General features: G+C 40.7%; 2 protein-coding genes and 1 non-coding gene across 4 annotated transcripts in view; 1 reads left to right on the top strand and 2 right to left on the bottom strand.

The window, feature by feature from the left end:
- Window positions 1-14,255, bottom strand: part of TRRAP (transformation/transcription domain associated protein) — a 75,323-nt gene extending 61,068 nt beyond the window's left edge. Inside the window, exons 1-20 of one of the 2 annotated variants that reach the window (XM_077786879.1) lie at window positions 14,140-14,255; window positions 13,885-13,951; window positions 13,214-13,364; window positions 12,801-12,850; window positions 11,737-11,847; window positions 11,103-11,207; window positions 10,432-10,515; window positions 9,621-9,677; window positions 8,901-9,026; window positions 8,494-8,571; window positions 8,177-8,265; window positions 7,259-7,355; window positions 6,762-6,900; window positions 6,198-6,276; window positions 5,066-5,300; window positions 3,972-4,299; window positions 3,762-3,859; window positions 2,917-3,111; window positions 2,146-2,337; window positions 578-743 (exon numbers count right to left, since the gene is read on the bottom strand). In XM_077786879.1, the coding sequence (XP_077643005.1) occupies window positions 578-743; window positions 2,146-2,337; window positions 2,917-3,111; window positions 3,762-3,859; window positions 3,972-4,299; window positions 5,066-5,300; window positions 6,198-6,276; window positions 6,762-6,900; window positions 7,259-7,355; window positions 8,177-8,265; window positions 8,494-8,571; window positions 8,901-9,026; window positions 9,621-9,677; window positions 10,432-10,515; window positions 11,103-11,207; window positions 11,737-11,847; window positions 12,801-12,850; window positions 13,214-13,313 (2,329 nt within the window). In that variant the 5' untranslated portion in view covers window positions 13,314-13,364; window positions 13,885-13,951; window positions 14,140-14,255. The remainder of the gene's footprint in view (window positions 1-577; window positions 744-2,145; window positions 2,338-2,916; window positions 3,112-3,761; window positions 3,860-3,971; window positions 4,300-5,065; window positions 5,301-6,197; window positions 6,277-6,761; window positions 6,901-7,258; window positions 7,356-8,176; window positions 8,266-8,493; window positions 8,572-8,900; window positions 9,027-9,620; window positions 9,678-10,431; window positions 10,516-11,102; window positions 11,208-11,736; window positions 11,848-12,800; window positions 12,851-13,213; window positions 13,365-13,884; window positions 13,952-14,139) is intronic. The other variant, XM_021539737.2, reaches the window with a different exon arrangement.
- On the bottom strand, window positions 12,929-13,072 carry LOC144247177 (small nucleolar RNA ZL1). The gene has a single exon (XR_013340880.1). It is a non-coding gene; the product is annotated as a small nucleolar RNA ZL1 (small nucleolar RNA).
- Window positions 14,256-15,123: 868 nt separating the features above from the next.
- Window positions 15,124-25,184, top strand: TMEM130 (transmembrane protein 130). The gene is made up of 8 exons (XM_021539655.3): window positions 15,124-15,265; window positions 17,751-18,041; window positions 19,441-19,609; window positions 20,007-20,176; window positions 20,790-20,874; window positions 22,533-22,735; window positions 23,724-23,836; window positions 24,608-25,184. Exons 1-8 carry the CDS (start codon window positions 15,190-15,192, stop codon window positions 24,782-24,784), a joined length of 1,284 nt encoding a protein of 427 aa, XP_021395330.2. The 5' UTR covers window positions 15,124-15,189; the 3' UTR covers window positions 24,785-25,184.
- The last annotated feature ends 2,642 nt before the right edge of the window (window positions 25,185-27,826 follow it).

The following is a 27,826-nucleotide window of genomic DNA, read 5'->3' as shown; positions in this document are numbered from 1 at the left end:
ACCCTCAGCATTTCTGGAACACAGTTCTTGCAAGCGTAAGTGCTCAATTAATCAAACTGATTGTTATTTCCATTTCTTTTTGCAGTCTGGCACTACTTGAATTTCTATTTGTCACGCCCATGCACGTGCACACACATGCGCTCAACTGCAGAACAGCCAGAGCTTCACTGCCATGTTCTCCCCACAAAACCACTGGTGGCCTGGCAGTGCTGCTTCACCTGCTCACTCATCCCCCAAATGCTTTATGTCAACAAAGTTACCCATTGCAAAAAAACCCCAAACAAGTAGTAGAAACAAACAAGAAAACCCCAACAGCCCCACAATGAAAAGAAGAAAAACAAGCAGCACAAATTGTGAAGCAGCCAGAACTATGGAGCCTGAAGCAGCTGATAGGAAATTAAAATAAGCACATTCAAGGTATTTAAATCAATCACTAAACTCAAAATCAGAAGCTATTTATCAAGAGTAGGGTTATAGTTTTGAGGGGTTTTCAAAACTACATAACGTAACTTTATCCTACTATTCACATTAAAAAAAAAATCAGAAGCTGGGGCAGGGAAAGAAGGTATTGTTCTACCTTGCAGTAGGTTTGGTAACAGCGGCAAGAATTCTTGGTATAACAGATCATGACTGCCTCCTCCAATAGATCTGAACAGTGCTCTGAGCAGCAGGAAATAGTTATAGGGCTCTTTGGCAGTCTGTGCAAGTTCCATAGAGCTGTTCACAATCTTGTGCAAATGTGGCTAAAAAGAAAATAAAGCTTGAAGATTAATAAAACACCAATTTTATCATCATCGTACTGCACAAGAGTTTAGCATGAGATTTTGCAAATCTGACACAATGAGAAAATATTTCCTCTCAAGTACTGGGTAATGGGGAGCAGACATCAGAGGTGTCAGAATGAAAAGAGAGGACACTTAACAATATTCATTTACCCCTGATCTAATTTCACTGTTAGTTCTTAAGTTCTGTGAATGCTAAAATTTCATTTTGAAAGCAAACTCTCTCAAGTGAAAAAGGTTATGGAATTGGTGGCCTTTCTAGAACAGAGGACATAAACACCTTGCAAGATTCATTAAAAACAGTTGAAAAATTCCAGTATTCTCATGGACCAGAGACAAACAGCAACGTGTCTGGGTGTCTGGATATTATTAACATCTAAAAAGCTTTCCACATTGCTATGCAAATGCTGCAAACAGCCTTAATCATTCAATTAAATTGTCGGCCCAAGGCCCCTACCATTCATCCTACAGAAACAAAAAAAAAGTAACAGAAGCATGAAACTGTGAAGGCAGTAAATTATACTCTTTAAACTTCATCACCATCTTATAAAATCCAAATGACCTTGATTCTGATGACAAACTGCAAGAATTAAAGCAAGATTATATGAATATTGCTTCATATTACTGTTAGTTTTCAAAGATTCAGAGAAACTGGTAATCCCCCTCTGTTCTACAGTTACCTGTATCAGAAATTTTGTTTGGTACAAGGTACAAGGAAGAAAAACAAAGAGAAACTATGAGAGAATAATCAGTGTTCCATTAAATTCTTAATGTCTTTTCTAGATACAGGCAGCTGCTGCCTTTATGAGGAAAGTGCACTCTTGCTACAAGCTCAGCATTTCTGAATTCACTGAATAATGAAATGATTTCATCAACCTAAATAGATCCTTGGAATACATAATATGTCATCAGTAGAAAAAATAGCATTCCTTAAGCCCAGACTTTCCAAGAGCACAGAAAAATCTAACTCAAGAGGTACACCAATTCACTAACACACAAAAAAGTGATATCAATTAAAGCAAAACTCTTAATTTAATACAGAAACAAAGGGAGAAAATATGCAAGAATTTATGCACGTCTTGACCATGAAGTTACACAGGCTTATGGCAATCACAGACCACAGTCATTTATCAGCCATTCATACTCAGAATTAGCACATCACTCCACAGTTTCAAATATGAACAAAATATTAACGGAAAACATCTCTTATAAATAAGACAAGGTACTTGGAATTTGGAAAAAAATGGAGATGTGTCACAAATAGTGCTTCAAACAGTAAATGATTCTCAAATGTTAGACTGTGCAAAACTCTTCAGAGTGTTGTTTTTAAAGCAGACTTATTTTTAAAACAAATGACCTTTACCTTCAGCATTTGTTCATTTTCAGCTGCAAATAGTGAAACTGAGCCAAAGACTAACTTGAACAGCTTGAGATACAGATTGGACAGTTCCACATTAGAGCCCATTTCTGGCAGACGATCCAGAAGATACTCCACCAAAATGGTTGCAAAGAGAGCAGAGGTAGTAGGGTTTGCCAAGAAAGAATTGGCAACAATCTATAAAAGGAAACCACAAAGAACTTATTACTGCTGTAATAAAAAGAACAAAAGCATAAATGCACTATCCATTAAAAAAAAACCTAAGACAAATTTCTTTCCCCATCTCCACTGCTACCCAAGTGATTCTGTTTGTCGTCAGTGGAAAACAACCATGTATGTAGCTTAATGTTGAAGTCTCAGGTTAAATTTTAAATGGATATTATAGGATTTGCATTCTGTAAAACAGTAGAACATTAGCACAACAAGCTGAACAAAACAACAAGTCCATAATGTTCAGTGCTTTTCAAGAATGAAGTCCATTCATATCTTCTAAACTGAAGAGTTCATGTTTGTATTGCATCACTTAGGCAAGGCTTTTTGAAAATTCATCTTGACATATTTTCACAAACTACTTTATTTATGGAATGCTTGAAATCTCCCATGCTAATTTCAATATTATTATTTATACATCATTCTACATCATTCATATTATTTATACATCATGTATTATTCTGCACCAGTCATATATACCTCAAGGCATAAACCTCTTTCCTACATGCTGTTCATTATCAATTTAAAAAGTAAACAGTAACGTACCTGAAGAGCATAGTTTTTAGAGATCCTCTCCACCATGTAAGGAACAGTAGTTTGAAAGATTTCTTTAAAAGTTAAAGGGTTCATCATTGTGAACACACCAGCAAAATGCTCCAGAACTTCCTTTTCCTCTTTCATCCTGACTGTCTGACAGTTTGCTACTCGAACATATGTTTGTCCATTTCCTGCTATTTGCACCTACAGCAATTGAGAAAACACATACACTGGTTACAGAATTTGAGTAGCTTATTCCCCATTATTCTTAAAATAGCTTTTCAAAGTAACCGACATTTTATGCGTTTTACATGCAAGCCCCACATAAGTAGAAGTTGGGCACAAAAGCCAACCATGACAAAAATACTAAAATTTAGCGTTTTCAGAACAGATTTTAAAACTAGGAAGTTACAAATAGAGAAAGACAACAGTAGGCAATATCCGTGTATTTCTAAATTGCTTAATACCCAATCAAATACATTTACATTTCTTTAGTATTTTGTATAACTACTGAAGATAAACATAGACATGTGAATGCTTCAACTGTTAGCTAAACTACCTTTCAAGGAAAGATTTAATTCACTACATGAAAGACAATTATTTCCAATCTGACCTGCCTGCATGAACTGACAAAAATGGCTGCTGAGAAAATGATGTTGCTTGCAAATAGTAAGTATGTTGAAATTCGCTTTTGAAATTAATTCCTCATACTGAGCATTTCTCAATAGCTGTGGTCCAAATTAAAGACTTAGTGCAAATATACTATATGTATATTCTGTGACAAATAAATCATTACTAAGATCTAATATAGAGAAAGTGTACAAATAGAAGTGCTGTGTAGGCAGGTTACATACCTGATAAATATCTAACGCTTGCATCGCATATTTTACCAGTTTTATATAGATTTGGGTCTCCTTAGGTTGCAACTGCTTATTAGGAATGAACTGTGCTTCTGAAAGAAGAATAAGATAGTTAAGCATTAAAAATACTATTTCCTTTCATTCTAGAAAGGCTTTTTTCTGTAGAATTATGAGAGATAAACGCAATTAAATATGCAGTTTTACCACCAGGAGCTTTGCACGAGGTGATGCCCCACGTGATGGTCTTGACCCCACAGACCAAAGTTTTCACTAAGCTCCTGCAATCCGTGACCTGAAACGTCTGCTTGTCTTCTTTTTCCTTCTCCCCTTGTTTTTCAAACACAGGTACTGGTGCAGGGGCCACAGGAGTTGCTGGGGCAGGAGAGGGGACAGGAACTGGGGCTGCATTTGCTGCTGTGGGCACTCCAGGTAAGGCGGCTTCAGCTGCCCCAAGCTCGGACTGGGGCTTGCACTTCTTAAAAATGACAGACAGCTGGTAGCGTGCTATGGTGTGGAATTTCAGAACAAACACCTAAGGCAAAGGAGAGGCAGATCAAACAGCAGGGAAGGGGGGGAAGGAAAAAGAAAATAAGTTGCTTCTTCAAAAATCATCCTAAATTCAGTAGTAGTGATATTTCAAATCAGCATATTGAGACTTTATAATAAAACTTTCAGCTATTTTTGAAGTCATTCGAATGACAGCAAACGTTTTTAAATGTATCAATAAACTAGTTTGCCTTCTTCAAACAACTAGTCCACCCTTGATTTTCAAAAATTAAAAAAAAACCCTCCATATAAAGATCATTAAAAAGGATCATTAGGTCTTCAAAGAGCAGTATTTTTAATTGTACAGACTGTATTGTGCCATGCCAAGGACCTGTGCAAAGATCCTCTTTCAGGGCTTCAAAAAAAACACACCAAAAGGCACACCCATAACCAGAAGGCATTAAAAAATATGGTTCTTGCATACTTGTACACAATGAAAAAAATTATTATAACTAAAATTTAGAATGAAATTATTTTTTAAAAAAAAGCTACTCAAAATAGGCATTCAATTTCCTTCTTTGAAACTAGCCACTGAATTAAGCTGAGTTGACAAAGCATCTCCACTACACTTGATGTATTATCCCAGCTGCAGAGCATTTTAAAGAGCCCTCCTCTGAAGCATTGACGTGAAATACACAGGCTATCCCTACATATTCTCATTTCTGAAGAACAGAGAAAGTAAAATTTGATTGACAACATACTACAAAACAGGATATCCAAGCAATTATCAAATGCTTTAAACAAATCAATACCTCCAGCATTCTCATAAGGATGTCTCTACCATTTCCATTTTCCTGTTCACTTTTAGACCGGATACAGTCTACCAAATTTAGCAGGAGCTTGCAAGACATGGTCTGGATGCTGCTTGGCAAGGATTCATCGTCAATGTTCTTAGCAAACAGCTGGACAGCCAGGGAGAGGTCATTGAGAGGCAAATGCTGCCGGACATGATGTACCAGGTCTGCCAGGGTGCTGTATGCAAGGGGTCTACAGCCAAAACAAGGAATGAGGAAAACACATTGAGCACAACTAAAAATGTTGTTTATTTGGCTAAACAAATAATTATGGCCTGGAGGTACTTTCAGATTTCTCAATGTAAGTTTTCCATTTTCATATGCAAACACAGAGTTCACAAGGCTTTTTCAGTTACACAAGGAAATTTTAACCTGTGCAATTTAACCAATGATGCATCAATCTACCCCACAACTCAGGTATTGCCTCTCTGATCTTTCTTCCTTCACTGCAGAACACCCCACCACATATTTTCATCGACATGCAGTTAACGTGCATGTTAGCCACATTTTGAGCAGTCCTAGTAATCTGTTTCATAATTAATCATAAATTATTCTAGCAGAAAAAATATTTCTAAATCTAACACATGTTGTCAATAAGGTACACTTGATACTTAAACAAAAAGAAGTTCAGATTTAGACTATTGAAGATATAGAAAGTCAGGTATTCTCTCCATTTACTTTTTCAATAGCGAACAAGTAAGTTTTAAAGTATTCATTGACAAAACAATTTAAATCTCATTCAGATTTTACAGTGGACATAAGATTTAAGGTGTTTCATGAAATACTGGGCAGATACTGAGTTGGTTTCTCTGTTTTGGTCGTCCTTCACAATTCAACAAACTGAAATCAACTTCACTCACCCATTTTTCTTATTTTGTCCTACACTCACATTATCATGCTGTGCCATCAAAGTGTTAAAGCAAAGTCACCATTACAGCAGCAGAAGCTCTGCCAGTAAAACAATCTATTAAAATTAGTTATTTGAAGCAAAGATTTAGGACTCTATACAGAAACTGCTGTAAATACTAATAATTTTCAAAGTAAGCAGCCCTGGCAGGCTCTCAGATCATTACTCTGAACTTCCTCATACCTCAGTGTCTCCCGGGCAGTGTATCCAGAGCCAATCAGTATAGATTCATCAAACAGCTTGTCCATGCATGGAATAAATTCTAGAATTTAAAAAACAGAAAAATGAAAAAGCCATACACAACAATTGGCAAAGGAAATAATGAAAATAAGATAGTTAAGTAATAGACCACTTAACTTCAGTATTTAAACCTGAAGTTAGGAAGTTATTTTATCCCTAAATTAATTCTTGAAGCTTCTAAAAGGCAGTGCCACTTACAAGAAAATTTTTGAACAATCTCTTGTGACTATCTACTCCACTGACACTTGCTCCCTGAGTAACACTGCAGTACTCAGTCAAAGCCAATTATATTTGCAAAGAGTAAAAAAGTGCTCAGGTTATTTACAACTTTGAAAAATTTTTTGTCATTTACTGGAACTGACAAGTTGGGCAGCCCCGCACACAACAATTCTATTTGGCCTGGCATCCTTTGATAGTCCAATATAAATAAGCAATAAGCCTCTACAATTGACAGAAACAGCAGAAATCTTTCCAGTTTAAGGTACACTTATAAAAAGTGCTACATACGGCTCCTCAGGTCTGTTGTCAGGATGTGCTTAGCAGCAATCAAGAGTTCCTTCCTGAGGTGTGCTGTTTCAGCTGGACAATTGGAGAGCAGCTGCAACATTCCTTTTACCATTTGCTGAGAATATTTAGCCACTAATTCCTGCAACAAAAGAAGAGTAACATGAGTACAACTACTACATTTTTAAGGTTTGTGCTACATTTGGAAAATAGCATTACATTAAAATTCACTAGTTTATTTTCCAAAATCTAATCCTAAAACTAAAATACAGTAGTCATTCCATAAATGCCCAGGGAGGAGGAACGGCATATTTTTACTTTGTATTCACATGAGGATACTTTTGAAAGGATAACCAAGTACAGCTCCACCTCCAGATATTCTACACAAATGCTCCCATCTCCAACCCCTGATGCACTGCAGACATGCAGGTCACTTGCCTGCCATAAAGCAACTAGAAACCTGATGCATTAAGTACCAAAGGAATAAAAATTCATCCTACCTGGTAAATTCTGATGATGTAAGCCAAGAAAGACAATGTTTTAATCTGAGCAGCGATAAAATCAGCATACAACTCCTTGTTGTAAAGTTTATGTTGTCTGAAATTAAAGGGAACAGTGGTTACGATTTTGTTCCTCCCCTTTAGTACCTTCACTCAGAAAATTCAGAGAAGTTTCAAATTACATCATCTTGTAGAAAAGTTCTTGCCTCTTAAAAGAATACATTCTCTCTGGAAGATCCCATTTTCAACAAGCCCTCTGCCATTCAAATTCCCAGCAGCACCTTTCTACAGAAAGCCAAGCCAATACACATCAGCACACACTTGGCTCAGCTCCCCTAACTGGGGACAATTTTTCTCCAAGCAATAGTCCCTCCTACAGACTTGTCTGTCTCTCTCAAGCTCCAACCACTTAACCAGGTCATCCAGGCAGGGAAAGGCAGAGATCTTGTTCCCACTGCCCTGAACAGAACCAGTTGGTGCTCTTCAGAAATATCCCTCTCTCTGAGAAAAGCACTGCCTATCCCTGCAACACCACAAGGCTTCATGTAAGCCACACCTTGAAGAGCACGTTGATGGTACATCAAAGATTAAACAATGGCAAGTGTCCACACTCCCAGGGTCCTCATCATTGTCTGTGACAATGTGGATTTTTGTTAGAAACTGTATAATAAAGAAAACTCATTATCAAATAATAATGCACCACTATGGACTATACCAATGACATATAATGCCAATAACTTCACCTACAGAACCTTGGTAAATTTTAGTCAAATAATCATTGCTACTTTTGAGATTAAAAGCAGTGAGACTAGAATCAAAAGTCACAAAATAGAACACAAAAATATTTTGAGCAATATTGAATGACAAGATTAAGCAGTTTATCTCAAATATCGCCAAAATACCATTAAATGCTCTCACCTTGCTTGAGCAGAAACTTGTATTATAATTGTGTTCATAATTAAGGGCACAAATTCGGCTACTACATTATGAATGTTCAGTTTGTAGAGCTTAAAAATAAAAACATATTATTAGAGAAATTCATACATCATACTTGCAGCCAAATTTCTGAAGAGCTAATCAGAAAAAAATTAAGACATTTCACGAGGTTATTTTTCGGTGATACTTTAATTTCAAAAGTATATCACATTCATTTTTGCTAATATGATAGCCAACAGAAGTTACACAAGCCATTAGGTAATGAAGTATTTACATGCAAAATAGCGAAGTGTACTAACCTGATACATGAGAACAACAATAATAGGTAGCTCAGCCAAGACCTTTAGTGATAAAGATCCTCTGGGAATTATTGAATGCTGGAAGAAAGAATGCATGCTTTTTAAACTGTATAATTGTCAAATCAAAAGAGCATGTAAAACAGTTTTACAGAAACTGCTCATTTTAGTAGCACTATATTTAACAATAATAACATTCAAAAAAACACCAAAGCATTGGGTATTACATTAAATAAAAATCCTGTAATTACAGCTGCATAAAAAAGATCTGGAAAGTTTCAATCAGCTTCTATTGAAAAGTTTCAATAAGAAAAACGAGCAAAAAGAAAATCTGTTATTTTTGCCTGGCCTTATGATCTGTTGTCCTGTGCTACAGACAGTCCCTAGGTAAGAGCAGTCGGAACACTCACTGTCCTCGTTTCACTGTCCTCTCGCTCGGGGTTCACCTTCACCACAATGGTTGTAATCATGCCAACCATTTCAGGAGTGGGAACAGTGTTCTCTGGAATCACCTGAGGGTTCTCAAAGTACCGATTCTACAAGCAAAGAGCAGAAAAAATACATCACAATGCCAGTAACAGCCGAAAGGCCATCCATCTCCTCAGAACTCCCCCATATAATTTTCCTCTGGAGCAGGTTTCTCCTCCCTGCAGTGATGTTTGCACTGCAGCACCTTCCTGGGCCAGGCACACACCCTGCAAGCTTTCCCCCTGGACAGAGCAGCAGAAAAGCTCCCCCAGCCAAAGCGGTTCTTCTGCTGAAGTAAAGCAACCCAAGAGCTACTCTGTATGAGGAAGGGAGGTTCAGACTGAAGCCTCCCCCTTCCCCCAGAAACAGACACATTTGGGCACATGGAGACAACTGCAGCCAACCTCACCCTGCTCCAGAACTCCAGCTCACCTCCATCTTCCCCCACCACTAACAGCGTGCCACAAACACAAGGTTTTCCAAATCAAAATCTAAATGTCTTCATTTTTAGACATAGCTTTGATAAATAGATTCACTAAAACTATATTTACTTAGTATCACTGGATGCAAAATAATTATGTCAGTAACTTTTAGAGATAAAATTAAGAAATAAAAAGTGTTTTTCTGACTATAGCAAGGGCGATAAGAAATAAAAAGCTTACCACTACTTTCGGAAGTTCCTTGTAAATCTGTTTCACAAAGTCCAAAAAATGATGAATCTAGGAAGGAAGAAGTCAGTTACCATAAAGAAATTTTTGAAAAACAATTCTGAAACCACAATTTTAGAATCTCTGTATTAACAGTACAAATATATAAAATCTCTACTCACCAATACAACGTATTTTTCATGGTAACGGCTAATAATCTGAAAGTGTTCTCCTACCTCCTTCTGCTTTGTTAGTATTAATTAAAATTTCCCTTGGAAACAATCTGATCTACCTATCATCTCTACATAGTTCCAATACAGTATTGTTAGGTATAATTATTATGAAACAACTTCCCAAGAGTCTTCCCAAGAGAAAATCAAAGCAAAAAGCGAGATAATAACAATGCAAACTTCCAAATTCGCCTTGATAAGTCACAGGAGAGAAAAGGGGAGGCAGGGGGAAGTCAGTCAGAGTAAATTCTTTTTCAGGATTTTCCTTTACACACTAAAAAGGCATCAATTCTTTTATTTTGTGTAGCAATTTTATTCCTAAGACTGATCATATTGTCCATAAACATTTAAACCAAGTACAACTAAGATTTAATAGTTTGATTTTTTACCTAGGAGTGCTGGCATTATGCAATCCTCTTTTAAAAACCACTTTAATATTAAAAAAAGGAAAAAAATTCAACATATGGCTGCCACAACAGGTCATGCAACATAAAAGGACAACAGCAAAACAAACCAATCAACCCACTTGAACAAAATAGCAATTCTGAAGAGCATGGCAGCAAGTTTTATACCATGTAACAAGAGTAATGACTTACTTCTTGAGTGATTGCTGGTCGGAACTGTTTGTGCAATTCAATAATTATTCTCAAACAAATCAGTACATTTTCTTCATTCTCTGTCTGGAAAAAAGAAAAGAAAACCTTTTTAGTGAGCCCACTGGTGAATTCTTCCACTACTCAGTGGGTACTTCAAAACACTAAAATTATACTCTTCTCAGCAATCTAAAGTGCCCCATTAAAACGGGTTTGTGTGAGCAAAGCACCTTTCTTTGGATACCCTGCAGTCCTAGAGAATGGCTGAAATTAAATCCACCCCTGGGGGAATAAAAACCAGACATTTCAACCACTCTCTACCATCAGATCTGTTCCCATTGCCCCTCAAACAGAGACCCCCCATGTGAGCTTCAAATGACAGTGTTGTGAATTCCAAGACAGAAAAACTCCCAAGAATAAGCTATCCACCAGAAAATCCTGCCCAGCATGAGAACAGCTCCCTGCATTTGTAAAATCCAAATTTCTATCAGGCAGAAGAGAACATGCAGAAAACCTGTAGGTGGTAAGAGGGGGCATGGGGGAAGCTTAAATAGTCTTTCCATTCTTGTTCACAGCTACTGAAAAACCTATCACCAGCAAATTTTGGAGATGAAGAAAGTAGAGGAAAATATTTCTGAAAATTTCAAACAGTTTTAAGATGAAGTAAAAAATACCTCTAAAAATCTGAACATCACAGACAGGATATTTTTTGTATGAAGACGAAGATGTTCATTTGTTGGTATTCTGTGAATTATTTCAAGCACAAGCTTCCGGAGTTGCTGTAAAAAAAAAAAATATATGACAGAACTTGTTGAAAAGCCAACAAAACCCAACAATTAGTTGCAGCATCTTTTTCAGCTTAATAATTGTGCATGCGAAAACAGAAAAAAAGCCAGTTTATTTCATGTAGACATATACAAAGGCATAACTCTTCCTACTATCCACCTATGTGAAAGAGGCAAATTTAACTAATTTACAGTTGTAAAATCAGACTTTTTTTAAGAAATGCAATTTTAAATATTTAATGACAAAGATTCAACTTTCTCCTTTCATTCCTAACTTTCAGTAAAGTCAGTAATTTGCAATGATGTGTAATATTTCAGTAAGAAAGCCAACTCTGTTACACCTACTTTTCCTCCTATTTCACAGAAGCCCAGATTAGCAAAGTTTATAAGTAACTTATTTAGAAACCTGACTTTCTCAGTTCCACTGCAAATGACAGATCTATTTTTAACAAGTCTTAAATCAGTTCATTAGGTTAATCAGAACTTCACAGCAAAAAGGCAAGAGATGCTCCACACAACTAACCTGTGCTGGCTTCTCCTGCAAAAACTGAACTTCCCCATCCTGTAGAAAGGTGAGAAACCGAGGGATGATGTGTTCCAGGAACGTCGAATATTGAGGGGATGATGTCACATTCTAATTAAGAACAAAAAATGAGGGGTTATAAAACAGACATCACATAGATTACATTCAGTTACATTCAAAGCCACTATTAAACGTTTTCCGTGAATTCTGAATAGATTCAGTGACTAAGTATCTGTTGACACTACAGAACCATGTGAGCTCCAAGTGAACATTAGCAAAACAAATACAAGTCCTTCCCTACTGAAGGGAAGAGCAACGAGAATCAATTAAGTCTTCAGATTCTAACAGATCACCAGACTAAGCAGTTAAAACTATTATTTTCATCAGATAATTTTTTTTAGAAATAGCTTAAGCAGATAAAAAACCCCACAAGTATGATTTTAGTTTTCTGTAATTTCAGAACAGGCACATAACAATTAAGAATTCAACTAAAGAATAGTTTCTGCTAACACGAGGCTGGGTTAACTTTCACATTTTCTCTGCTGCTCATCTAAAAAGATGGTCCACCACCATGCAAAAGATGTCACTGGAGACATCTCCACTCCTGATGTCAGATTCTGCATCTAACAACTCCTCTCTCACTTCCACACCATGGAATAATCAGAGGAATCAGAAGGGCCTCTGTTTCACAAGAGCACAATACACATTTGAACTAAATAAAAGAAAGCTTTAAATACAGACATTTCATAGCATTCAAAAAATAGAAGAAAAATGTCTTACTTCACTTTTATTTAAATGCTTAATGAATAAATAAATATTTGGCAATGAAAGCTCACTAAGCCCAAATGCAATTCTTCAACAGCCTGGTTCATTCCTAACTACAAACCTAGAATCAATGACTTGTAACCATATCATTAGCCACAGGATGCTACTATTAATATTTTAACTGCATAACATCAGAAATTCAATTAATATGCATGAGGCATAAGAAAGGCTGCCATTGCAGAAAGTTAGGGGGTTTTTGTAGGAGTTTTGTTGCTTGGGGTTATTATCTTTTTATTTACCTCAAAATTCTCACTGACTTCTTGCATCATTTTCAATTTGGTTTCATCAGCTGAAAATGGAAATTCAAGCCGAAAAATGTGAGTGTAAAACTAGGCCATGAAGGAAAACAACAAACTCATTGATCAAAGAAGCAATCAGATCTTATCAGTTTAGCTATCACTGCCCAATTATAAGACACACAGTTCTCTCAAACAAGCACACACGACTGCACACACACACACAACTCACTCACTTCGGCTCATGCAAGTGTTTCTCATCATTTTGCTTCTTCAAAAACCAAAACTCAAACAAATTTCAAAGTTAATTTGACAGATTTCACTGTCTCTTTCATCAACTGTCTGAACAAGTTGGCAACACTTGTGAAACAAACCACTGAAGAGCTGCACTTTTCAAGAAGAAAAAAATCTCTTACGTGTATTGACATCTGTAAGAGCAGCCACAAACTGAAGGTATTTTTTCATCAAAGTGGTTTGGTCCACCACTGTGGGCCCTTGTGCTGAAACAAATGCCATCTTGGCGGAGTAAAGATCAGCTTTCAGTACATAAAATCAAGATCAAGACGCCTGTAAAAGAATATAGAATTATTTGTCAGTTTACATGGCTTGTTAACAGCAGCTATCCCATCACCTGCATCCATTCTTCTGACATATTGAAGAGGACCACCTTTTCCAAAAACTGTAACCTTTGCTTAGGCTTACAAATACAACACCAAGCATGTACAGGACTCATCGTGACAGGAGTAACAGATAAAAGGGTTATTGAGCTCTCCTCGGCACGAACACTGACGTGTTCCGCTCGGATTCCTCTCTCGCAGCAGCAGGCTGCAGGCTCAGGGATGCTCCCACCGCGCACACCTGTCAGCATCCTGCCTTCCGCCGCACTTACAGCTCCCCTGGGACACACCCTGGGGACTCGCTCCGGGCCGCCAGCAGCTCTCCTGCCCCACAAGCTGCCTGTCCCGCTCGTAAAGAAGCCCACATCACATCTAGCTTGAGGAACCGGCCACCTCCCTCCTCCCCTGGGGGTTCCCCATCAGTTTTGCTCAGGCCAGGTCCGGCCCAGCCGGGACCCCACGCCCCTCACCTTCCCCGCCGCAGCGCCGCTCGCCCGGGTCGCTCCCCGCCGCCGTCACGCCGAGCCCATCTCCGCCCTGCGGACACGGGCACCGTCAGCGGCCGCGGCGGAGCTTTCCGCGCCGCCCCTCAGCCCCCCCGGCGCCGCGCTCGGCCCAGGCCTGCGGCGGGGCTCGGCCGCCGCCTCCCGCCCGCAGCGCGCCGGCCCCGCCTCCCCGGCCCGCTCACCGCGCCCAGGCCCGGGCCCCACCGGGGCGCTCCTCACCCCGCGGCTCCCCGGGCCGCCCGCCCGCGGCCCCCCGGCTCCCTCCTTTGTTGCTCCCGGAGGCCGCCGGCAGCGCATGGGCGCGACGGAAGCGCCGAGCTCAGTTCCGGCCGCCTCTTGCCGGGGCCGCCTCTCCCCGGGCGGAGGCGGGCGCGCAGCTCCGCCGCGCCGCCCGCGACCCCCGCCGACCCGGGACTCCCGCCCCGCCCCGGCGGGCTCGCCCCGGCTGGGCGCTGCCGGCGGCCGCTGCCTGAGGCGAGCCCCGCCCGTCCCCGCGTCCCCCGAGGCTCCGCTGAGTGGCCTCCGGTAAGAGCGGGCGAGGATTTACCGGCCGTGACCGGTGCCTCCGGCCAGCGCAGGGCCCACTCCGCCCCGCCGGTGCCCCGGGGGAGCGGCGGCACCGCCGGAAAACGAAGCGCGCAAAGGCTGATCCGCCGCAAGAAACAGAACGGCGGCCCGGAGCGAGAAAGGGCTTCGGATGTTGAGTTTAAGAAAATAAAAAAAATAAAAGTAAGCGAATCAAAACCAAAATGTACAAAACAAAACAGGAAAAAACAAAATAGAACGACAGAAAAAGCACACTAGTAAACCACATTCTGGCGCTTTTGCTGTGGCTTCTCTCCAGCAGCGCACCCGTTACAGGCCGTTCGGAGCGCCGCGGGACCGCTAACAGCGGCCGAGCTGCCCCCGGCAGAGGCATCCCCGCGCTGCCGCACTGGAATACTTTATCTGTGCCTGCCGCAACCAAGGCGCAGCACAAACCCCTTCCCAAACGCTGCGGGATGTCCTCACGCCCTGAGCAGATGCGAGGCATTTGTGGGTTTTATTGACCATTTGCTTAAACCGCCGGCGGTTTTGGCCCCGGCGGCGCTGGCAGCGCGATCCCGCAGGAACTGCCCCCGGCAGAGGCGGGCTGGGCGCCGCCGCGGGGGAGCGTCCCGGGGGCGCGGACACCGGAGCCGCAGCGCCGCGGGGGCAGCGCGGCCCAGCGCGCCCAGACCGCTCCCGGTTCGAGAGCCGGCCCCGGTGCCGGGCCCCGCGGCCGCCAGCATGCGGCGGCTGCTCCGCGCGCTGCTGATGCTGCTGATGCTGCTGCAGCTCGGCCGCGGTCGCTCCCCGGCCGCAGGTAAGGAGCCGCCGGTCTGCGCTGGCATCGCCGCTGCGGAGCGGGCGAGGGGTGCGGGATGCTCGGGGAGAGGGCACAGACCTCAGGAGTGAGCTGCATCACGGGTGGGAGTGGTTCCCTGCCCGAGCCTGATAGATGTGACAAGGGATGGAAGCAGCTCTGGGCACGCTCCCACCACCCCAGACTTTATTCTCCGGCGCTGCGATCTTGGTGCCTGCAGTGAAGGGGGGGCATCCCGGGAAGCCGGGGGTCTGCTTTGCACTGCTAACCCAAAAGCTGCACGTCTGCTTCCCCCGCTCACCCCGCGCCGCGGGTCACAAGGCACCTGGGCAGCTGCTGTCCCTCGCCTGTGGGACTCGGAGAGCTCCATTCTGCAGAGAGGTCCGAAAGGCAGGAGAAATCCCTGAATTGGATGGAGTGTTTTGATGTGCCAGTCACTCCTTGGGTGACCTTGGTTTAGCCACTGAACCTCCAGCTGCTTCAGCTGTCGGGCCAGTGTGGCCCTGATTTGTAAAGCACCGTGATAACCTCCAAGGAGAAGTGCTAGATAAGCATGAGGTAGTCGGCTATTTTTTTCCCAAATTCTGCTGAAACCAAGTGGAACATAGCCTGAATCTTCTAGAGACAGGAAACCTCCCTCTGCCAGGTTACATCAAATCACAAGCATTTCTCTTTTAACTGAGAAAATGGAACTCAGGGCCATTTCTTGTGCTGTAAAATGGGAACAGTGGAGTTTTTTCTCAGACAGTAGTGTTAAAGTTCATTTCTCACAGTTCTTCTGCCTCCAGAATTGTTCAACACCTGTGATCTGTAGAATAAAATGCAGGCACAAATGCCATCTCTTTCATCCCATCCCAAGCTGATGGGTGCAGAAAAGCCAGTGTAGGAGTTAGCTAGCCCCAGTTCTCCCTTCATATTAGAGGTAATGGATGAGTGAGAAATACAGTCTCTAAAGGTCAGAGATTCAGGTCCCTGGTAGCAGTCTGGTGGCTGCTGAAAGAGAGGATAATGAAAGGCATCTGCCTTAGAACCCTCCAGCTCTGCTGCTCTGCCCAGCACTGCTGATGAGAGGAGAGCCAGGCAGAACTCTGATACAGGGAAGTGACATGCTCCACGTTGGAGGCAAGCAACCAGATCCCAACTCTGCTCTGCTCCCAACTCTGTCCCAATTTACAGCTATTTTGCATTTATTTTTGTTTCGGGGCTTGGGGGTTGATTTTTTTTTTTTTAACACATGCATATTCTTTAATGCTTCTGCGCTGCTATTAAAAAAAAAATTAATGTATTCTTTCCACAAAACTCAACACTGTCTATTGCAGTAGTTCAAGATCTGAAGTAAGTAATTTGAGTAAATATGGCAGAGAAGATAATGGTGAGTCATTCAGAGCAGCAGAGCTGGTTCAGTATCACAGGTCCTGCATTCTCATGACTTGATGTGTCATAGAATCAGAGCATGGTTTGGGTTGGAAGAGACCTTTAAAGGTCATCAAGGTCAAGCCCCTGCTACAAGCAGGGACATCTGCAACTAGATCAGGTAGCTCAGAGCCCAGTCCAATCTGACCTTGAATGTTTATACTGGGCAACCCATGCCAGAGTTTCACCACCCTCATTGTGAATATCACCTCCCTCAACCTGCTGGCTGATTTTTATGCAGCCTCATATCTTTCTTGGGTGCACATTGTTGGCTGAAGTCCACATTTTCCTCCATCAGTACTCCCAAGTCCTTCTCCATCCCTTCATCCCCCAGTCTGTACTGAATATCAGGTGTTACTCCAATCCAGATGCAGCACTTGTTCAACCCCATAAGGTTCCCATGGGCCCGCTTTTTCAGCTTGTCCAGGTCCCTCTGGACAGCAACTGATCTGCCACTACGGCATGGTACATCTTTTATTTGCCTTGGGACTTTTGGTCCTTCCCTGGAAAAGGAAATTTAAGGTGGACCATAGCACATAAAATGCTTTTACTGAGTTTTTTTATGCTTACTTGTGAGGAAAGTTATATAAACTTTTCAATAGAGCTGGCAAAGGAATCTAGTGAATGAAATCTCACCTGAGTTTGAAAGCTTACATTTTTAGGACAGAGATTAGGACACTGAGCCTCTTCCAGTAGCTGGAAATCTAGTGATCATGTTAGATCATTAGTGACAATGAACCTACAGCCAGCACCCAGCTCTGGGTATAAAACCTCATCAATGCTTTTGTGATGTTCTAGACTGAAGCTGTCTTCTACTATGAACATTTCTAGGACCCAGTCTGACATGTTGTTAACTGCTATTTATTTGAACTCATATACACATGCAATTGTTTCTGTTCCAAATATTTAAACAGTAAAAAATTATGGTGGTAGAGTCTTTTCTGGGATGAGTGTCATTGTGAGTTATATAACTAGAGCTGACTAGCTAAAATGTATGATAACGCTAAATAAATGAAATTTAAAATGCCATGCAAGAAGGTTTGGTTTACTCATTTTCTTCTGCTTTCCACAGAGTTGTATAGTCTGGAAATAACCAACAATGGTCCCATCACAACGGGAGCTCAAGCTACTGTTCAGGCCAGGCTAAGAATGAAGAATGAAAATGTCACATCAAACTGGTATCACTTTAACTGGGTTTATGCTCCTCTGATTCTGATAGAGAAATCAGAGCAGCAGTTTAATTCCATAATTAATGTGACTGGTCAATTCCCTGGCACTTTCCCCGTGTCTGTCTGGGTGACTCACAAAAACTGTTGGTTGTGTCGGCCGATTGCAAGAAACATCACGGTGCTTCAGATTACAGGTAAAATGGGGAAAATGGCTTCACAGCCTGTACCTCTCCAGGAACTCAGTATATATGCCCTTGCAGCATCAGGAAGAAAGCCAGTGTAAATATGGCTTCTGATAACAGAGTTTGATTCGTAGGCCTGTGGCTGAAGGTGGGTTTGGGTGGCATGGTGCACTTAGTACCATTACAGCCACGCTCTAGTCTCTCTATACCCAGGAAGAAAGTGTGATGCTGCCTGTGTTTTCCTCCCTCTGTCACTTAGAGAAACTGAACTAGAATCCAATGCTTCAGCAGCTGCAGTTCACACATCAGCATGGGTCAGTGATGTCCAAACTCCTAGAACAATGCTTCTTCTACCTTCCAGCATTTCTAGACCTAAAGTTAGGATGACCATCAGCAGTGCCAATTTACGGCTTTTCCCTCTTGCGTGACACAGCAAATCTTAGGCCATCAGCACAGCAGAGCTTTACATTTTCTTTTAAAGCTCTGTCCAAGTGTACTGAAATTGTATCTGAAATCATGGCTGCATTTCTAAATGTTGTTAAGTGCAACTTCAGTTTTCTGGGAGTATTCGTAACCATGCATATGTTTTTTTATTTACAAATTAACCACTGGTGTGCTGTGGTTAACTAAATCTCAGGGACTGACAGCGCCATTCCAACACTAATTGCAATCACTATTTGTGCATCACCAAAAAACCTGTTAACCAGGTTTAATGAATTATTAACAGGATAAGAATCTGTTACTGGTAATCAATAGCCCATTAATTTTATAACAATCATACCTTTTTATTTGTAGGTTAGAGAAGATTTTTTTAGATCAGTCCTTTCCACTCATTGTCCAACAAAGAATCTGTCATAGGCAAAAACATTTCTCCCTTTCTGCATTCACAGTATATAGCACTGTTATTAAGAGTAGTCAAATCTTAATTTCTGTATAAATACCTCAAACTAAGGGGGGAAAAAAGCCACATTTAAAAAACCCATAAAACAAACAAAAACCACCATCCCACACATGATGAGTATGTGTACTGGCCTGACTCTGAATCTAGATGCTTGATATTAATACCAGTTATTGTTAAATAAATAGTAAAACTTTATATTGAGCTCAATCAGTCAAGGATTATTTCTCTTAGTTCTCCTGGATGTTTTATCATGACCCATTGTATAACCCTCAATAAATATTTTCATTTCACTGCCTCATTCACATGCATGACAACACTGAGTAATAGATGTAAAATACACTTAACCACTTGGACTGGGACACAGCAAGACTTACCCAGTACACCTGAAAGAATGTTTTGATACACACACAGAGCATGCTGTGGAAGCATGCTGTCATTCTTCTGTCATATATGCTATCATTCTTCCATCACATATGTTGTCATTTTTCTTTCCCCTTTTTTGTTCTGCAGAATTTATCACAGGGAACCTCACCATAGCCCAGCTAGAAGACAGCAGAGTTACCACACATGGTTCTAGTTCCTCCATGGACACTGTGACCCGAATTTCTTTCTCTCTTCATGACCCAAGCCATTATTTCAAGTCTGCATCATTTGTCTACAACTGGGATTTTGGAGATGGGTAGGTGTGGTTACTTTGTTTGCTTTAATGAGTATTCCAGATAACTCTGATTCAGGTGTTCATCTAGAGAAAAATCCTAATAAAATCTGTTAGCTAATAGTCTGCCTGATATGAATGTTATTTTCATCAATTTTGTGAATTCTTTTAGCATTCTCTTTAGTTTCCTTAATTAAAAATACAGAGATTCACTCTGGATCTTGTACAAATTGTCATTCTGCAGGTAATACCATAGACATAAATCCTCGTTTACATGGACATAAAGTAGAATTAGAATCACAGCCACTGGAATGTTGTCTGTAAAGAAAATATATTAGAGCTTGTCCCTTTTTAGACCAGAAATATGCAAGCACTTGGTAAAAGGCAATTTTGATTCTAAATCTCTTGCTGTTGCACACAGAGTTTACCAGATTACCAAGGAGCCCTTTGTCTACTGCAACTGCTCCTCCATGGGGAACCGCACGGTGCATCTGAAGGTCGTAGCTGAATGGGAGCAGATTGGAAACATCATACACGAAAGAGAAATCCTGCAGAAAACTGGTGATTTTACCACAGCTCTGGAGCTCTTGGGTAATTATGAAGCATGTACAGATACAATGTAGTATGCACAGATACAATCTAGGTTTGACACGGTAACACAACTTCAACATTGTTTCACGTGCAGCATCCTTCAGCGGAGTGTTTCTGCTGCAGAATTGACTGCAGGCTCTTCTAGGGCAGAAAAAATGGTGGAAACACATAAAATCTTCAGTTTCTTTTTAATCTACAGATTATTTTACTGTCTTTTGTAAAAGTCTTACATACAATTCAAACAACAAAGTATTTATCGTAATTTATGCTATTGTTTGTTCAATTTACACCAGCTATCCCTAAACAATAAATCAGTTAAATCAAGCATTAGGGAAGTCTCATTGATTTGATCAGATTTGGGAGTAAATAAACACAGAATTTAAAATATAAACAATTAATAAAGTTGATGATTCATATACAAAGGAATCAGACAAAAAGTCAGGAAACTTACAACATCTCTAGTGGTAGGTTTCCTTTTAGGGTGTGAGACAAATAGTTTTCTTTGTGTGACTGATGAAGCTCCAAGTCTGTGGAAGCAAAACTTCACTGGGAAACCATTGAGACTCAAGTTTACATGTGGACTGTGACATGCTGGCTTTTCATTTCTTCTCAGATGCTGTTAAAAGTATTGACATAGTGGGCTCCAGAGAGACTCATGTAATGGAAAACTTGAATTTATCTCTTCATATCAATGGCACGTAAGTAGCAAACACAACTTCTTTTCCCCCAAAATTGTTTATTTGACTGTTTTCCCCCAGTGTTTCTTAAATATAGTCTGTTGAACTCCAGAGAACAATTATTTAAAAAAAAAAAAAAACAAGACCACCTCCTTCTCCCCCAAAATACTGTTGAATATTGTATTTTCCTGACTTGAAAAGCCATGAGCTATAAGAGCCTGAAAGACCCTGCATCTTTACAGAAAAGTAGATTCCTCCTATGTAAAGCAATGCTATTTTTTTTTAAATCTTTGTAAAGGGAATGTTAAAAGACAAGCAGCCAGAGAAATGGTGGGGGGAAATACATCTGAAAAATTCTTTCTGAACTTTTCTCCTTCACCAATTTCCTTGTTATTAAATTGAAATACATTCCAAATCCTGTTGTATAGCAGCAAAGCTTGACTGGCATGGGGGATTGATAGGTTTGGGGAGTGATTCTGGCAAAGTTCAGATTGCCACAAGATGAATAAGACATAGATGCCCCATGCAGCAAGGATCATAGAAAAATAGGAAGGTTGTGAGCACCTCAGTCCTAGCACAAACTCTCTCAAGTTGCAACATTAGAGCACATTGAAGTTTTGGAGTGAGCAGCACCCAAACAGAATCATTTACCAAAGGCATAAGCAGTCCCAACAGACAAAGCATCACAGTCAGCATTCAGAAAGTGAAAAGCATATTGGCAGGAATGGGAACTGGAGATGGCATCCCAGTAAAGGTGAACAGCCAAAAACCGTGACAGGCAAACCTGGGATCACTAAGAACAGGCTGGGTGACCTCCTAGTCACAGGACTGGGGCTGATGCAAGAGGAGTTTAAGATAGAGATGCAGTGACAAAGAGATGGGTTATCAAAAGCAAAGCCAGAAAATGAGTTAAACGCATCAACATGATGCTTTCTTTAGCAAAGGATGTTGTAAAGAGATAAGAAACAAAATACTAATAAAATAGGGTAAAGAAAGGCTCGGTCTGTTTTCAGAATCAAAGTCTAAAGTGCATAAGGTGAGTTCAAGAAGAATCAGTTGAAACAGGGAGCTGAACAGGTAAATAAAGTGCTTCAATTAGATGTGGTGAGAAGCCACATGGCCATGAAGTGCACTAAATTGCTTGATACAGAATAAAAACCCTTTTGTTAAAGTAAGGGAATGCTGTGTTCCTTGAAATTTACTTACATTTTCCAGCCATTAGTCCTTTTCCAGAGCTCATCTTATATTCTTTCCAGTTTCGTGTGCAGGGTGTTTTAATTAAAACAGTCTTGGGTATGCTTCAGTGGTACAGACAGTGATCTCTGTGTGAGAAGGACAAAGTAAAAACTACCTTCCCTTGGAAGTACAGGGAAAAAGATTCCTTTTATCTTTATTGAAGACGGACTATGGAGTTTTCTACAAACAGTGGCCCACTGATGACCCTTGCAGGTATTCATCTCTCAGCTGAAAGACCTGCCTTTATAGAAGCATCACAAAGAACTTTTTCATTTGTCATATGCTATAAACCAAACAACAGTGCACTTGATTATTTCTTTATTTGTATTTAAATTAACTTAATTAGTTTCAAAATTATTCTGCTATTTTAACTAAGCTGTTTACTGAAATTTTTTGCAGAGTTTTCACCTTTTTATTTTGCCTTTTTGCTCTTGTCGTTTCAGCCCACCACTGGCATTATGCTGGCTTATAAAATCCGAGTGCATTCCTCTTGAAGGTGACAAATGCCATCTGGTGGAGGTCCGTGGCTCCTGCTACAACCTCAGCCACACCTTCAGGGACGCGGGACAGTATTGCCTCAGTGTCAGGGTGGAGAACGGCGTGACAATGCTGCAGACATACCACGGGATCAAAGTGCAGCCAGCAGGTGAGGGGCAGGGAGTCTGAGCAGCACAGATTGTCCCAGACAGGTTAGGGACAAGCGTGGATTAACCAGCCTGCAGATGAGGCTTCAGGAATGTGGTGTAGATCCCTAAAATGAGAGTAATAAAAAGGGAAATGAGAATGTATAATGTGCCTGCTGTAATTGCTCTGAGCTTCTTGTGTTCTGCTGAACCCTCAGTCCCAAGAGTGTCTTGAAGCTACTAAGTACACTGGGAAGGCTGTATTACTTAAATTAAATATTTTCCCATTTAAATAGTCCACCTTTCGTAGTTCGAGGGGATAACTAGCAAAATGTATGTGTCTGTAACACTACCTTAATTAAAGTCTCAATTCTTTGTGCTTAGTTTAGTTATGGGATTCTGAGGGTAGATTTTCTAGGCTTCCATTTCATTACAAGTCAGCCCCTCCTACCAGTGACCTCAGCTGGCTCCCCCATGAGTGGTCACACATGCTCATCCTGGGTCCCTAAACCACCTGGGAGAGTGGTTAGGTGCCAAGTGAAGAGGACAGGGCACAGCCAGGCTGTGACACAGAGCAGTCACACCATGTCACTGTGAGCCACCTGTGTACAGACAGGGGAGTCACTCCAGAAGGCACTGGAGTGCATCCAGGGCTGAGTCCTCTGTGCTGGAGGCTCTTGGCTGTTGTGGAGGTGAGAGTCCTTCCCATCCTCTTGGGGTGCCACAAACACCCTGGGGAGTCAGGAGCTAACATATGTAACTGGGTGGAGGTTTTTAGGTTCTTCAATGCAAAAGAGGGCATAAAGGGAAAGATCCTTACAAACCCCTCTCCCACTCTTGAGATTTCAGAAAAACCTGGAGTGATCAGGGCTGAAAAGTTTATTCCTCCTTACACACATTCCTTCTTTTTTCTAAAAATGCTCCTAAAATTTCTCTATTATTTCCTTCTTACTGTTGCTTTTTCTGGGGTATTGTATCACTCCAGAAATGTGTCCTTGTGCTTTTTCCTAGGAATCCACCCAGCTTTCTTTGTCCTTCTCTGCACTGCTCTGGTTTCAGTGATGCTGGTACTGGTGCTGTACACGAATTTTCGAAGTCACACACAACAAAAAGACCTTGTGGAGGTATTCAGTTACTCTTACTTTGAGCTGGGGTAGTAATTAGGTAACTTTCAGCCATGAAAAGTATCTGATATGAAAGGCTCTTCAATCCCCAGACAAACAGAGTTGGGGGGAGAATTTCCCTGGTAATTGTGATCTGCTCCACAAAAAAAACCCCAAAAAACCCCCAAAACAATCCAAGCAGTGCAGGCAAATTAAGAAACAGCCATGCTTCTTGCTTGGTGCAGAGAATTCTAAGTGGCCAGAATAATAATGGACAGTGTTTTAATATTCCCAAGTAGATGCTTGCATTGAAGTATGCATTCCAGAGGATCTGCCTCAGAGTAGTTACATGAAAGAAAGCAAAGAGACAGTGCAAGAGGATACAGGATAATAAAAAATGAGGAGTATGTTACCTAAAGCAGCCCTAAATTGTTACCTACCTACCTTGTATGTGGCCTTCATCTCCCCAGCTCCCTGTCATTTCTAATATACATTCACTTGCTACAAAAGGTGTTTGCAATAAGCATAAGTTCTTAAATCAAAAGTAACTTTCATGGTGCTGTAGAAAGTAACTAATACCCTTTACACTGTGCCACAATACAAATTATATACCTCTAGAGACACTGTCTATAAGCCATGTGCACAGCAGGTATTAATCTGAGGTCTATTTGAAGTTAGTGACGAGTGAAAATTGTTGAGAACCAAGTGCCATTTGTAACCCAATGTGTTCTTGCTGGACTTGAGCCAGTGGGAACTGAACTAAGAATTATTTTTTTGATGTTCCTTTCCCAGGTAGCTGACTTTGACTTTTCTCCACTGTCCGATGAACGCCGGTCTAATCGTTCCAAGTCAGGCTGTGGCCCAGTATGTTGCAGATCATGTTTTCTTCAATCATCAAAAGAAGCTGCCTGGGAGAGTCATGAACTTCTACATTCACTTTACAAGCCAGTCAAAATGTACACACTGTGAAGAACACAATTGCACTTTGGTTGCACTAACTGTCTAACTTTTTCACTTAGGCTAAGTCAAAAGCCTGGTGCTGCATGAATGGTTTGGTTTTGCCAATGCAATGAGGTTCACCACTTTAAGTCTAGCACTTGAGTACTGCATTTTCTGAACCTAAAAAGAACAAGAAACACTGTAAAAGTAGCTTTGTATTTTTAACTTATACGGGTGTGTACATTTACAGCTGTAAATGCAACATTTTATTCTTATGAAAGATTATTTTATGTGCAGGTTTGCTAAATTCACTACCTCTTGTAATTTCTCTGTTCCTTCTGTTCTCTGTTTCAAAGAAGAAAATGCTTAAGACAAACATACCTCCTTTCCTATGTATAACAACATTACTGGAAATGGAAGTCACCCAAAATACTGTTGAATGTGTATTTCTTTTGTCAAGGAACTGATGTGTCTGGGTTGAAAACAGAGGAGGGGTTTCCAATGGAGACAACCTAATTATGTTGTTCTTTTTCCTGTCTTAAAAGACCCCTTTTTAAGCTAATAGAGTTGTATCAGACTGCAGTGGTAGTGACATACTCATCTGTTAGACAGTATTTTGGTCCTGCAGAAACCTCCACATGTCCACCACTTTCTAAAATAGAATACCACTTTAATCTGTTAAGAAGATTTTTTTTCTTAGGCTATTTGTGCTTCTTTCAGACCTCATATTGCTCCCCATTTAGCCACCAAAGGTCCTCTTCATAAAAAATGCAACAATAAGTACCTCAAAGCTGTTCAGCAAAACATACTTAAAATGATTGGAAGATAATAGTCTGAATGTGAGGGGATTTACCATGACGTTTTTGAGGTACTCTTTTCACATGTTCAACTTCCATGCTCCCTCAGAGGAGCCCAGAGCTTCAGTTTTTCTGTGAAATTACATGACCCTGAATTAACTTGATACATTTAAAATAGAATAGGATCATGTAAGATAACAAATCCTATAAACCCAAGTTTTTGTCAAAAGGTCCCTTCCAAAGCAGAACTTCTTTCAGCTTTTTTTCCTGAGAAATGGTATTTCTAAGCAAGCTTGTTGATTGAAAGTGGTGTTCTTTGTATTTTTTCTCCGTGCTCTGGTATCAAACTCTTATCTTCAGCCATATTCAGTTACTGCTAAGAATGTGTCTCTCTTTAGCAAAGAAGCTACTGTGCCTGTGAGCTTCAGATTAATTGTTTATTCCTGAGATCCCAGCCCTCTGAGCCACTGCCAAAGGCAGTGACTTGTTCTGGGATGTCAGTGTAGTTTGTAAATGGCTACATAGTCCTTGGGCAGTGGAAAGAAGAGATTTCTGATATGCAAAATGCAGGTCAGTGACAGAGTCCCGAGACAGACTGCACAGGGGTTTCTGCAGCCAGAATTTCGTTTGGGCTTCTTTTATTACATTTGTGAAAGACATGTGGCCCTTGCTGTTGTAATACACTTAAAGACCACCCATTGACATGTTAATGGATGTGTAAAAAGCCCTTTCTTCTCCATATTGTACTGCTAGCAAAGACAATATCTGTGAGAGCAGACTCAGTTATAGATACATGAAACTGGCATCCTTTGGGGGTCATTTGAAAGGAACAAGACTTGCCCCTTTTTGAATTAATACCCAGGTGATCCAGAGTGTCATAGGTACTTAGGACATAAACTTTGCTGCTTTGGGTTTTTGCATTTGTGTTCTCCTCCATATGTTCCAGCCAAGATACAACTCATCATAACAAACCTGGCAAAGTAGGCATCAACCCCCATCAAAAAAGTGGGACATGGAGTTAGAGATACAAAAGACAGGACTAAGAAAATCCCAGATTTCCTATTAAGAAAACCAGAGCCAATGTCCTTCAGAAGAATATTGTCTTTTATTCTCTGCCTAGAGTGAAGAAAGGATGGCAAATGAATCAAATTATTCAGGAGGGTAGAAAAGATAAAGTGCTGCAAAGAATTCAACACTATCAAATACTGGAAGACACTTCTTCAAGAGCAGAAAAGAATAGAGGTTAGAAAGAAAGATATCTCTGGCAAAAAAATAAGCAGTGGAGAAAGTGCACTTAAAAGGGTATGTCAAGAAGCAAATTAACCAAGAAAATTTAAACAGCCTTAGCAAATTGAAATATAAGTACGAGAAATAGTCACACGAATATGTTCTTGAATACAATATAAAACTGCTTCCTGTACAAAAGACTGATCTGTAGGTTTGATAAATGCATCTGAAACTGAAGACAAAAGGTAATTGAGCAGTTCAGGATATAGCAATAAGATTAGTGGGACGTAGCAAGGATCAGTAAGAGGATTCATTTTGTTAACCTTAGAATTCAATGACCTGAAAAAGGAATGTTCAGCACAAGGATCAGACTCACTGATTCAAAACAAGAGTCCAGTGAGTGCAAAGCCAAAGAGCCATTAAATTCAGGTGATAAGCAAGAGTGTGGGCAGATTAAAAAATGTATGTAATGAGAACTTTTTATAAGGAAATGCATTTGAGCACAGAAAGGTTCTGGAAATGCACAGTAGAAAAAAAACAGCAAAGAAAAAGAACTTCTGTTAGTTACTCTGTAATTTGTCATATAAACAATGGTGTTGGTTTGTGCAGTAATTGTGAGGACAAATCAGCCTTTTATCTTAAAAGCAGAGAACAAGGTTCTGTGGCTGAATGGGTCAAGGCTGAATTTTGTCTTTCCTCTCTGGAAAGATTACACAGGCCAAGCTGTGAGCACAGTTTGAAGGCCTCTATACATGAGGCCACACATGAGGCCTCTATAGCATTTGCTAGGTGCTGTAGAACAGAAGTTTTCTCAGCAAAAGGAAAGTGAATAACTTTATATTTAAATGCTCAGCTTTATTATTAGATAATCAGCCAACACTTCACCTTGATTTTTGTGCCAGTTTCCGTGGAAACTGAAATGCCATCCTGCAGCTGTCACAAAATTGCTCAGATCCTGCAGATCTCGGCTTTGACAGCACACCGTGCACTACAAATGCGGATTTTTAAATTGCAGCCATGAAAGTGGGGAACACAGACGTTTCAGAAA

The sequence above is a fragment of the Lonchura striata genome, chromosome 16 (genome assembly GCF_046129695.1).
Source record: "Lonchura striata isolate bLonStr1 chromosome 16, bLonStr1.mat, whole genome shotgun sequence".
Taxonomy (NCBI): Eukaryota; Metazoa; Chordata; class Aves; order Passeriformes; family Estrildidae; genus Lonchura; species Lonchura striata.
Note: the sequence above shows the minus strand (reverse complement) of the source record. Positions and strands in the feature narration are given on the sequence as shown.